This window comes from Podarcis liolepis (assembly GCF_965112155.1).
Source record: "Podarcis liolepis genome assembly, chromosome: 2".
Lineage (NCBI taxonomy): Eukaryota > Metazoa > Chordata > Lepidosauria > Squamata > Lacertidae > Podarcis > Podarcis liolepis.
The window spans coordinates 43,800,938-43,813,093 of record NC_139555.1 but is presented as its reverse complement, the minus strand read 5'-3'; the positions used below and the strand labels follow the sequence as shown (position 1 = coordinate 43,813,093).

The window sequence follows — 12,156 nt, the reverse complement described above, 5'->3', positions numbered from 1 at the left end:
AGCGAAGTTAATGCAAGACAAGATTTTCTTGAGGGAATCCATATCTGTTTGCCTTCCCCTGTGGACAGGCACAAAGCACATGCATAAAATGTGCCTTGCTTTCTCCATAAAGGGAAGTGTCACGCTGCAGATTGGACACTGTTCTGGAATGGAAGTTCTCTACTTGGGCTCTGTTGGGTTCTTTATCTTTTTTCTTCTGTGCTTCTAGCTATAGAGTGCGTGTGTGACCTTGCTTTTGTATCTTTTTCTTTCCTTCATCTTTCCTTCCTTGTCTGGATCTCCCTCTTCTGAGTCTGTAGGAGAGTGCTGCTTTGGCAGATAGATTGATCCAGGTACGGTACAACCTTTTTTATTTCTAATTCTCCTCTTGGTGTAACATTTCATTCCAGGACAGAAAAACCACTTGCAGCATTATCTTTGTGTTTGTGTTTACTTGGCACTTCCACCCAGAAGAGTTCAGACGAACAATTCTGTATTGGTTCTTGAATCACCCATAACATTCTTTAAAGGGGGACTCTTAAGTTGCATCCATTAGATCATGTGATATTAAGGATGCTGCAATCCTTCCTGTTTTATGCAGCTAAGGATGTGAGCTCTGAAGCCGTAGCTTTCTACATCACTGTTTGCTGATTGGCTTTTAGCTAGAACGATGCTGACTTAAACTGGCTGAAAGTTTCTGGGTCTTAGCAGATGAATTATTAATTAATTAATTAATTAATTTTAGCAGAAACAAAATTAACAATGCTCTGGCTAACTTACCTGGTTTTAGGATACAGTGCTGTAGAGACTTAAAAAATGTAGCCCTCGTCTACTTGTTGTGGGTGGGTGAGGGAAGTGTCAGAGGAAGAACCATGACACTACAACACCTCTCTTGTGTGAAAATCACTGCACAGAAAAACATTTTCTGCAGTATCCTTGATATCTAATTTCTTACATAGATATCACGTCTATATGGGAAACAGCGTGCAGACTTTCTTTATGGAGATACTGCTTCCATAGGAAATTACATGTCTTCAGTGTCAATGCCCATCATTCTTTATTCTGCAAAGTCCTAGAAGAAATAAGGGTTTATTAAAGCTGCAGGGGGTTCTGTTGGAAGCTTTCTGAACAGGCTGTAGATGTGGATATTGGAAGTTTCTCCATGGTTATCTTTTTAATCTGTGGATGAATTTTCTTCCAAGACACCAATATATAAACTATAGCTGCAAGGAGGAGAAGGGGCTAAAATCATTAAAACTGCTCTTAGCTAAACATCTGCTTCTGAGTTTTGTGTGGAAATGCATGGGAATAAAACCTTCAGGATTCTGAAAAACGAGGTTCTTAATCACAGTCTTCACCAACACCTCCAGATATTTTGGATTAAATTTCCATTAGCCCCAGCCAGTATAGCTAGAGTTGATGGCCATAATAGACCAAAACATCTGGAGTGCACCTTGTTGGCAAAGCGGTTATAGCAAATTAGTTCCAACTAGTGTTTAACATGGACGTGGGTGGCGCTGTGGGTTAAACCACAGAGCCTAGGACTTGCCGATCAGAAGGTTGGCGGTTCGAATCCCCGCGATGGGGTGAGCTCCCATTGCTCGGTCCCAGCTCCTGCCAACCTAGCAGTTCAAAAGCACGTCAAAGTGCAAGTAGATAAATAGGTACCGCTCCGGCGGGAAGGTAAACGGCGTTTCCGTGCGCTGCTCTGGTTCGCCAGAAGTGGCTTAGTCATGCTGGCCACATGACCCGGAAGCTGTACGCCGGCTCCCTCGGCCAATAAAGCGAGATGAGTGCCGCAACCCCAAAGTCGGCCATGACTAGACCTAATGGTCAGGGGTCCCTTTACCTTTACCTTTAGTGTTTAAAGTTGGGCTACTTTTGAACAAAATACTTTTGCTAATTATGTAAGAGTTGTGTACCACTCTGTTTAGAATCGTAAGGTAGATTATGTGGATGACTTAACATCACCTTGACTTTCTTATACTACAGGACTCCTCTTGTATTATTGCCTCAAATGCCTGCAGGCAGAGAGGCAACTCATACAAACCCTCCCTTGCGTACAACACTTCTTTCCTTGCACTGAGATACATATATGGGAAGCTTAGTATATGCCCCAAATACTGGGCAAACTCAGAAGTTGCAAACAAGGTCTGGCATCTGATTGTGGAAGTGGCATAACCAACACCAATACTGACAAATACTTCGCTTGTCCTGTGAGAATGCCACACTCAGATTTCAAAGGGAAGGACCTCCTATTTTGTAAGAAAACCAATCTTTCCCAATAAGAATACTTACTGTTTTTCTTCATCAGTGTTCTTATTGCTGTCATGGGTCCTTTCTTGTGCTGTACAAATAGGAAGTTTTCAGCTGTTTAGCATTAACACTGAATGATCCTTGGACAGCCTGTTTAACCCTTATTCTAAACTAATCCTGTTCAGTTACTTGATGCTACATGCCACTGAATAAAGTTTTGCTTAGGATTAGGCTTGAACTCTGTTTTTCATGGGAATCAGAATATTTTACAGCTCTGTTAGATTTTAGTAGTAGCAGCACTTCTTGAAGTTGGGAGGTATTGGCATGATATGTAAAACACAAATCCCCAGGCAACTGTGGATACTGCTTCTCGTCCTGTTAGTGCAAGAAAGCACAAAAAGGACTGCCCTGTCTATGAATTCATCAGACCCCAGCTTCCTTACATGTGTACCTGCAATTTAGCTCAATAAGTTATTAATTTGTCCGTCAGTCTTTTCATACAGCTTCCCATATTATTGCTTCTGGCCCAGACTTAGATGTCTATAGACATCTCCACCCCTCTCTCACTGCAGAAATTAATCATGAAATAAAGTAGGACAGAGCCAACTGTTCAACAACAACAAATTGGCAGTAAAGGGGGTGGTGGGGAGATCTTTCCTAAAAGATCTCTCAAAGCTAACCTTCCCCCACCCCCCACGTCTGTCTGTGTTTGCACTCCTCAGCGGCTGCTGTTTTATTACCACAATTTACAGCCACAGAAATTGTGTGGGTCCTAAAATATCTCTTGAGTGTCAAAGGCCAGGGGAAAGAGGCACATCTGTATTCACCAACTACAGTGAAGTTGCCAGACACACCATTGTGGGGGAGGGAATTCCACAACTGCCACAGAAAATGCCCTCCTGGGTCACCACACCTGAGCTTCTGAGGGCAGCTATCTCATTGTGTTTTTCTTCCTGTGTATTTGTTTCATCGGCACACACATTGATGTACAGCTAAGGGTAACTATTTTGCAAAAGCACACAGTGCTTCCAATTAGAGACAGACACTGTAGTGCTTCTAATGGGTCCCAGACACTCACCAAGTGGTTCTTAATTAAGTCTGATGGAGGACCTACTTAAGATCTTTGCCAGCCGGAAAAGACTTGGGGTGGGGAGGAACCATGATGAATGCAGATGGTATTATTCAGAGAAGAAAAGCTGGTGTGGTGTCGTAGGCTTGGAAAGAGGAAGGAGGCTCACATTCCCTCAGTCTATGAAGCCCATTTGCCCCCTAGTCCATGGGCAAGTCACAGATACCTCTCAAGGGCAGAAGGTAAGGTTTGTGGTTTCACCTAAATGGTTTCCTGCCTCTGCCCACAGGTATTCTCTGAATTTGCGAATTGCTTTCGATGACTGGACATCTGTTCCTTGGATACACAATATGGCTGATGGCACAGGCTCTGTGTAAAGACAAATTCCTGGAACATTATGTTTTCACATCTTATGCTGACATAAGGCATATAAATATTACAGTTTCTAGGAATTACAATTTTTAACTAATAAGGCACACATCTCTTACAGTTGCGCCTAGAAAAACGTGAAATTCTTTGGCCCTCCCCAACCCTTGCTGCAGGCTGCGCCTCCCAAGCAGAATCTAAGAGTACAGAACCTTCTTTCTGTAACGTAACAGGCCCTTTCGGAGCATGTAGATCTGGGGGTTGTATTAAATGGGCCTTGTGTAGATTTGGGGGAGCTGGAAGTCTTTTGGGGGGCAGTGTTGCACAACTGGAATGAGAAGCATGATAGCATTTCTGGGCTGGATGCCTTCAGGGCATTGCCCTTTTAAAGCAGCATATGTATCAAAGTCTTCCATTCAAAGCACTTTGTGTCCGAGAGATGGATTCTAGCTTAGCCTTTTCAGGAAAGCGATAGCTTAGCTTTGCACACATGCAAAGGGTTTTAGATGGGATTGCTTTCAAAGGAGCAGCCCCCCTTCATATACCTTGTGGGGTCATAGGGACTGAACCACATGTAGCATTAAAAGACTGGTGCGCTCCTTAGTCAACCAAGTGAAATAAAAATGGGAGCAAAACCTGCATGCACAATCCTTTTTCTGTATGGCTAGCGCTGGAGCAATGCTTTGGGAAGCCGGTATGGTAATTAATGCTACTCTGCTTACCACTTAAAAAAAAACAAAAACTCTTAAGAACCACCCTGCTGGATGAGACCAAAGACCCATCTAGGGCAGCATCCTGTTCTGAGAGTGGCCAACCAAATGCCTATGAGAAGGCCACAAACAGAGCATGCACACAGCAGCATTCTAGGCAGCTGGCATTCGGAAAAGTGCTGCATCCGATACTAGAAGCAATCCAGCCACCATAGCTAGTAGCCATTAATAACTTTATCCTTCACAAACCTCTTTCAAAACCATCTGAATTGAAGGCCATTACTATATGTTGTGGTTGCAAACTATGTACTGTGAGAAAAATGCTTCCTTTTGTCTCTCTAGAATCTTTTGACATTCAGCTTCATTAGATGGTGTTGGGTTTTGGTATTCTATGTGGCAGGCAGAGACGTATCTCTAGCCACTCTGTGTGCCTAATTTTATATAACTTTGTCATGCCACACCTAACTTGCCATATTTTCAAAACTAAAAAGCCCCCAAAATTGTAACCTTTCCCCCAAGGTAGTTGTTCAAGTCTCATCATCATTTTGGTTGTCCATTTTTGAACTTTTTTCCTGTTCTACCAAATAACTTCTTTGGATGTGGTGTCTAAGTGCGGTCGCATCACAGATTTGTATAAGGGCATTATGAAGGTCCCTGCTCCTTAACATGGAATTTGCCCTTTTCACATTTGCCGCACACAAAGTCTGCATTTTCATTGGCCAACTACCTGGGCAAGTCTCAATACTGATCCTTGTAGGACTCCACTTCTTACTTCTCTTCCTTTGTGAGAACTGTCCATTTTCCCCAACTCTCTGATTCCTGTTCTTTAACCAGATAACTGATCCATAAAATGACCTCTCTTCTTACCCCATGACTGCTAAGCTCAGGAGTCTTCAGTGAGGGACTTTTATCAAATGCTTTTTGTCAGACTAAGTACGTACGGTTGACTGGGTCACACCTATCCAAATGTTTATTGATACTCCCAAAGGACTTTAAAAGGTTAGTGAGACAGGAAAACTGCAGCCTAAAGAACAGCAACAGTCCTAATTCTGCCAAGAAGGCTATTTTCCACCAAACCACACCCACTTGCTCTATATGTGATGTCAGATGGGGAGCTTTAAAGTGCTCTCCTGATCATTCATTGGCAAGCAAAGCTTGGTGTCTGTGCTGATCAGTGCCGCTGGGATTTGCTGTGTTGCTGACCTGCCAAAATGACCTGTCAAAGGTGGAGAGCTCAACTAGCCAATAATTTCTCAGATCCATCCTGGACTCCTTTTTTAAAAAATGGTGTTAGAGTGGCCAATTTATACTCTTCCATACAAGCCATATATTTTTTGTTTGAAGGATTCTTCAAGAACTCTCGGGCGGTTACCAATGGGACTTGGTGATTTGTTTGGTTTTAATTTGTCAGTGATGTCTAGAACTTTACCTCTTCTCACCAGTTTGCTTCAGTTCAGGCACAGGGATCTGCCCTGCATTTTCTGCAGTGAAGACAGATGCAAGGAATTTATTCAGCTCCTCCGCAATCTCACTTTCTTCTTTTATCACTCCTTTGATTTCCCCCATCATTTAAAGATCCAACTGCCTCCCAGTTTCCTGCTTTTTATGTATTCAATTTTTTTTGTTGGTCTTAATGTTTTTAGTGATGTGCTTTGCAAACTTTTCTTTTTTAGCATCCCTTGTTGTCTGCTTGCATTTCTTTGCATTTCCCTGTTTAGGGAAGTTTTTAATGTTTGATGTTTTAGCACTTTATTATTATTATTATTATTATATTGGGAGCCGCCCAGAGTGGCTGGGGAAACCCAGCCAGGTGGGCGGAGTATAAATAATAAATTATTTTTATTTTATTTTATTTTATCAAAGTTCATGCTGCTTTTTGCTCTTCACATTTCGGCAGGACTTTCATTTTCTGAAGGAAGACTTCTTGCCTCTAATGCCTTCCTATACATTCCAAATGGGCTTCTGTCATAGTTGTGAAGAACTTGCAAGCATCTTTGAGAGATTTGACCCTTTTGACTGGTAAAAAGGAAGCTGAACGGCAGTTTTCTCATTTTTGAGAATTTTCCTTTTTTGAAGTCAAATGTAACTGTTGGACTTTGCTGGCAATGTCCCACTTACATCTATGTTGAATTTGAACACTGGTCACAGTTCCCAGTTGGCTCATCAACACTTACATCTTGCACCCGGTCCTGGGTGCCTTTTAAGATTAAGTTGAGGGTAGCCTCCCTTCCATTCAGTTCCATGGCCAGCTGTTTTCGGGCATTGTCATTTGGGGTATTTAGAAACTTTGTCTCTTTATCATGACCAGATCACACATGTACCCAGACACCCATTGTTACAACATTTCCTCATTTGGATACCTGCTTGATTTCATACATCATCTCAAGATCACCTTGCACACTTTAGCTGAGGGCTGGGGGTGATAATACTTTCCCCAGTACTAAGGGACTCCTGGGACATGGAATTGCCTCTCACAGTGATGCAGCAGAGGAGAGTGCACATCCTCAATTGGAATCCCACAGCGAAATGACACGTAGGTGTGTTTCTCTTGAGATAATAGCTTCTCGTCTCGTTTTTCAGGGCCAAGTTACCCGCGCACAGGAGGCTGAAGAGAACTACATCATCAAGCGAGAACTGGCAGTGGTTAAGCAACAGTGCAGTTCAGCAACCGAGAATTTGCAGAAGGCTCAAAGCACTATTCGGCAATTGCAGGAACAGCAGGTGATGGGCATCACAAATGAAACAGTCCGGGGCACGGGGAGGGGGTGAAATTAAAGAGGTACAAGTACCGTATTCTTTGCTCTATAAGACTCACTTTTTCCCTCCTAAAAAGTAAGGGGAAATGTGTGTGTGTGTTATGGAGCAAATGCAGGCTGCACAGCTATCCCAGAAGCCAGAACAGCAAGAGGGATTGCTGCTTTCACTGCGCAGCGATCCCTTTTGCTGTTCTGGCTTCTGAGATTCAGAATATTTTTTTTCTTGTTTTCCTCCTCCAAAAACTAGGTGCGTCTTGTGGTCTGGTGCGTCTTGTAGAGCGAAAAGTACGGTGAACTGGTTTGGTGTTGGTGGTTTTCCTGGCCCAAGAAGTACAGAATAGCCCCTATTTCTTCTCTCTCTCTCTCTCTCTCTCTTTCTCTCTTCCTAATAGCACAGAGTATTCAATGCACTCAAATTCATGGGTTTTTAAAAATTAGTTTTGCCATATTTTGGTCACTAAGAACATTAATGAACACATGAATGTGCACTGAGTAAATATACCTTTGTCTTCCTAGTGCAGAGGGAGGGAATCTTTTTGGCTGCACAGGCCAGATCTCTTTTCAGGAGCTGCCTCATGGGCCAAATTTCGCATGAGGGGAGGGTCAGTGGCAGAATGTTAAACATCTCCCTGCCTACTTTTCTGCCCCCTACAAGTGCATTTTGGTAAACACGCTCAACCACTGCAGTAAAAACTGTAGAAAACATTGAAGATGGCATTTGTTACCTGAAGGCTTATGGATGGTTGCAACATCTAGGAACTAGTAGCAGTAGTAATAATAATAATACAGTGGTACCTCGCAAGACGAATGCCTCGCAAGACGAAAAACGCGCAAGACGAAAGAGTTTTCTGTTTTTTGAGTCGTTCCGCAAGACGAATTTCCCTATGGGCTTGCTTCGCAAGACGAAACGTCTTGCGAGTTCTTGCGAGTTTGTTTCCTTTTTCTTAAAGCCGCTAAGCCGTTAATAGCTGCTAAGCCGCTAATAGCCATGCTTCGCAAGACGAAAAAACGGCAAGACGAAGAGACTCGCGGAACGGATTAATTTCGTCTTGCGAGGCACCACTGTACTATTTTACTTGTACCTCGCCCATCCAACTGGGTTGTCCCAGCCACTCTGGTTTTATCAACGTTTCTCATCTTGTTTGCAGGGAAATCCCCGCTACTCCGAGGAGTTTGTGAGTCACCTGGAAACAGAGCTTGAACAGTCACGTTTGCGGGAGTCTGAGACCCTGAGTGCACTTAAAGAGATGCAGGACAAAGTGCTGGACATGGAGAAGGTACATTGGCTAAAAGATCTAGCATGAAACATGCATGTTTTAGAAAGCAGCCTAGGCTAGTAGGGCCTGAGCTCCCAAAAGTTTGATACAGACCTCTCTGCAATGCTCATGTTGATGAAGATTGTATTATGGGGGGTGAGTTTACACTTATCAGTCTCAGCAAGGAAAAGTCAAGAGATTACCTTTTCTTGTTTGCTCTTCTATGATTAGTCTTCCTTTCTGAATATACACCTTGAGGTTGCATCAGTAGTTTCTGCAGAAAAACTGTTGAAAACCGCACTTTTCAAGGGCAGTTTAAATACGGATTTTATCATGATCAAGATGCATTCAGGAGAAATTGTCGTCACGGGAAAGATAGCAGGGAAAGAGCAATTTTGGGTGAGATTCATCCTCACAAAACTCATCCGAACTTATTGGGTATATTCATCCTGGGACTCTAGGTAGCATGCGTGATATTTAAAGAGGTCTGGTTTTCCTGATTGCACTCTTCAGAATTTTGGACTTTTGAGCACCAGAGTGGGTTGAAATGCTTCAACAATATCACAAACCCTCTTCCCTCGGCAGAAGAATAGCTTGCTTCCGGATGAAAACAATGTGGCCCGCCTTCAGGAAGAGCTGAAGGCTATGAAAGTGCGGGAGTCTGAGGCTATGAAATCCTTTCGGGAACTGCAGCAGCAGGTGAAGGAGCTCAACGACAATTGGCAGGTATGATCCACTGGAATGGTGGCCCGCTAAAGCAGTGCCCTACTTCCTTGTCCCTGTTGCTGAATTCCTACATGCTGCTGTTTGGGTGACATGTGGTAACCCCCTTTTTTATGGAAGGCTGCAAGGGCTTGACCTGTAAATTACATAGCAGTATATCTGATACTCATACCGAGCAAGGGTTTTAAATAAAAGTTAGTTAGATATATAAGCAATCACAGCATATAAGGAAATAGCATGGTCTTAAAGTAGAGCACATGGGAGTATTGAGACCAATGAGCATCATATGCCTATACTAAGATGTGAAGGTTATCCTTCTGTCTCCCTCACTCTAGGCCCACCTGAGCCGGACAGGCGGGCGATGGAAGGAGTCTCCTCGCAAGAACACGATGAATGACCTCCAAGACGAATTGATGAGCCTCCGTCTGCGTGAGACGCAGGCCCAAGCTGAAGTCCGTGAACTGCGTCAGAGGGTGGTGGAACTTGAAACCCAGGTGACAATCTTTTTTTGTTGTTGTTGTTGAGTTGCAGTTATGACTCCTTGAAAAAAATAAAATTTCTTCCCATCTATTCTTATGGCTAGAAATTGACTTGAGATCTTTCCACTTGCAATGTGAACATATTTCCTTAACTGAAGACCTGGTTTGCGGGTTTTTTAACATGCAAACAATGAAAGTATAGGGTTTTCTACTGTATTATAGGCACTTATTGAGTACACTCAGAGTGTGCCACGTAAGAATATGGTGCACACCAACCTATTTGTCATAAGCGTGTCTGGTCTTGGAAGTGTCCAAGTATCTTCTTGCCTTTATTCCAGGATCAGATCCACAGCAACCATTTAAACCGGATGGAGCAGGAGTGTGCTGGGCTGCACGAAAAGGTCCAGTACCTTACGGCCCAGAACAAGGGGCTGCAGACCCAGCTGAGTGAGACCAAGCGCAAGCATGCTGAATCCGAGTGCAAGGTGAGATCTGGTCTAATGCCATGCAGTTGACATAGGCTGCTTTCCCTTAAGCCTTTCATGTATGACAAAGAAGGAATCTTGCTGCAACTGCTGCTCTGAAGTCAAGGAACTCAGAGCAGAAATCATGCAAATTTACAGAATACACCCCACCCTCCAAATCAGTTCCTTGGCACTGATGCCCTGCATTGGCTTATCGGTTGTGGTTTGTTTCATCCGTTCCCATTTCAATATAACATTAAACCCGAGATTGTGATTTGTGGCTTCATGCTAGGGAGGGAAGGAAGCGGGTGCCCATTTGTGTATTCATGAAAAACAATTGACTATTTACCATGACATGCAAACACATCCATGGGGAGCCCAGATTTTGTCTGTTTATTCTGAAGAGGAGACTGGGCTCCTGCACGTCTCACATCCTTGATTTTAGCCGCTGTCCTGGATTTTAGTCAGTGTCCTGTGTGTATTCCTGGGAATTCCAGGTGTTTAGTGACTCATTGTGGGTCTCATAAGATCTTCGGCTTCGGCTGGGGAGGGCGGGATATAAATAAAATTTATTATTATTATTATTATTATCTTCAGCTGCCAAAAGAAACTGCAGGTGATCATCCCCCCCAACCCCAATGTACTGGCCACCGCCCCCATTGGCTGACCTCGTTGCTTGCACTCCACTGGGCTGCTGCCACTGGCTTGCATTTTCTGTTTCAGAGCAAAGAAGAGGTGATGGCTGTGCGCCTGCGAGAAGCCGACAGCATGGCTGCAGTGGCAGAGATGCGGCAGCGGATTGCTGAGCTGGAGATCCAGGTTAGGGAGCAAGGAGCATAAGGAGCAATGAACCTGCCTTGTACCTAAAGCAGCATTTTCCCCCAGGAGTATTTGTTTCTTCTTGTATGAACTGTTGTTCCTTTTGTGTCTGCAGCTAGCTGAGAGGTCTGGGGGCTGAAAACATGTTTTATTTGTCATTGTTTAAACCAGGGGTAGCCAATGTTGGTCCCCTTCTTTAGTTCTGCTTACACAGCTTGTAAGTAGGGTTTTTTTTGTTTTTTTAAGAGACCTGAAGATCAAGCATTCAACTTTTGTTTACATAAGGAATTCTGCATAGGAAATACAGACTCTCTTGTTTCTCCAGTTTCCTTTTTCAAAACATAAACAATCAGCCACACGGACTGTGTCAAATTTGTATAATGTAGACAAAGTGCTTGCTCATTTGTGCAGTCTGTGAAATAATGCATACAAAGGGGAGGAGGAGGAAGCAAATGAGCTTTCTCTCCACTTCCTTCTCTGCCAAGCACCTGGCTCTTCTAAATTCCCATCTCTTCTTTCTTCCACACAGAGGGAAGAAGGGATGATTCAGGGCCAGCTCAACAACTCCGACTCCTCCCAGTACATCCGTGAACTGAAGGATCAGATTGATGAGCTCAAGGCAGAGGTGAGCCCAAACTAGTAGGAGAAAGGGAGGAGGGATCCACCAAGGGATTGGGGTTGTGTGACTTCTGGTGTCTTCTCTGTTGGCCTCCGTTAACACCCTGCATCAAGTCACGGCTGCCTGTTTTTCTTTTTGAAGATTTAATATTTATTGTTTGCAATCGAAGAATACAAATACGCCTCCGTCTGTGTCCCCATTCCTTCTCCCCAGCTGCCTATTTCTGTGCAGGGCCTCCAGCTGGAGAACAGACATAAGCGACTGGGGCTTACAAAACTGCTGATTTCCTCAGGAGCTGATAGAGATCAGAAGTCAGCTTTTAAGGTGCGAGTCAACCAGGTGGTTGGCTACCAGTTGGAACTCACTGCAAAGGAGCTCCAAAGACTCTCACCATGAGCCTTTGTCCGGGGCATAGGAAGGAGATTTCAGTGGGCGAGAACTAGGGTAATGATGGAAGGTGCAGAGTAAGTTACCCCCCACACCTATGTGATGTAAAAAAAATAATCCCCTTTTTCTTGCTGTAAAGCTAGCCATCTCTGCCTCTCGCACACCTGCGGAAAAGTCTTCCCTCTCAAAAGTTATTCATTTTCACAGCCCTTGCCAACCCTGGGAGGGGATGTTCATGTAACACAGACAAATGTGCTCTTCTGTTCCAACCAG

General features: G+C 43.8%; 1 protein-coding gene across 7 annotated transcripts in view; it reads left to right on the top strand.

Moving 5' to 3' along the window:
* Nucleotides 1-12,156, top strand: part of EVI5L (ecotropic viral integration site 5 like) — a 50,930-nt gene that overhangs the window by 31,682 nt on the left and 7,092 nt on the right. For 2 of the 7 annotated variants that reach the window (XM_083489612.1, XM_083489613.1), the window contains exons 12-20: nucleotides 300-332; nucleotides 6,961-7,101; nucleotides 8,285-8,413; nucleotides 8,978-9,118; nucleotides 9,451-9,609; nucleotides 9,933-10,079; nucleotides 10,782-10,877; nucleotides 11,407-11,502; nucleotides 11,710-11,820. In XM_083489612.1, coding sequence (XP_083345738.1) covers nucleotides 300-332; nucleotides 6,961-7,101; nucleotides 8,285-8,413; nucleotides 8,978-9,118; nucleotides 9,451-9,609; nucleotides 9,933-10,079; nucleotides 10,782-10,877; nucleotides 11,407-11,502; nucleotides 11,710-11,820 — 1,053 coding nt within the window. The remainder of the gene's footprint in view (nucleotides 1-299; nucleotides 333-6,960; nucleotides 7,102-8,284; nucleotides 8,414-8,977; nucleotides 9,119-9,450; nucleotides 9,610-9,932; nucleotides 10,080-10,781; nucleotides 10,878-11,406; nucleotides 11,503-11,709; nucleotides 11,821-12,156) is intronic. The other 5 variants (XM_083489615.1, XM_083489614.1, XM_083489617.1 and 2 more) reach the window with 3 other exon arrangements.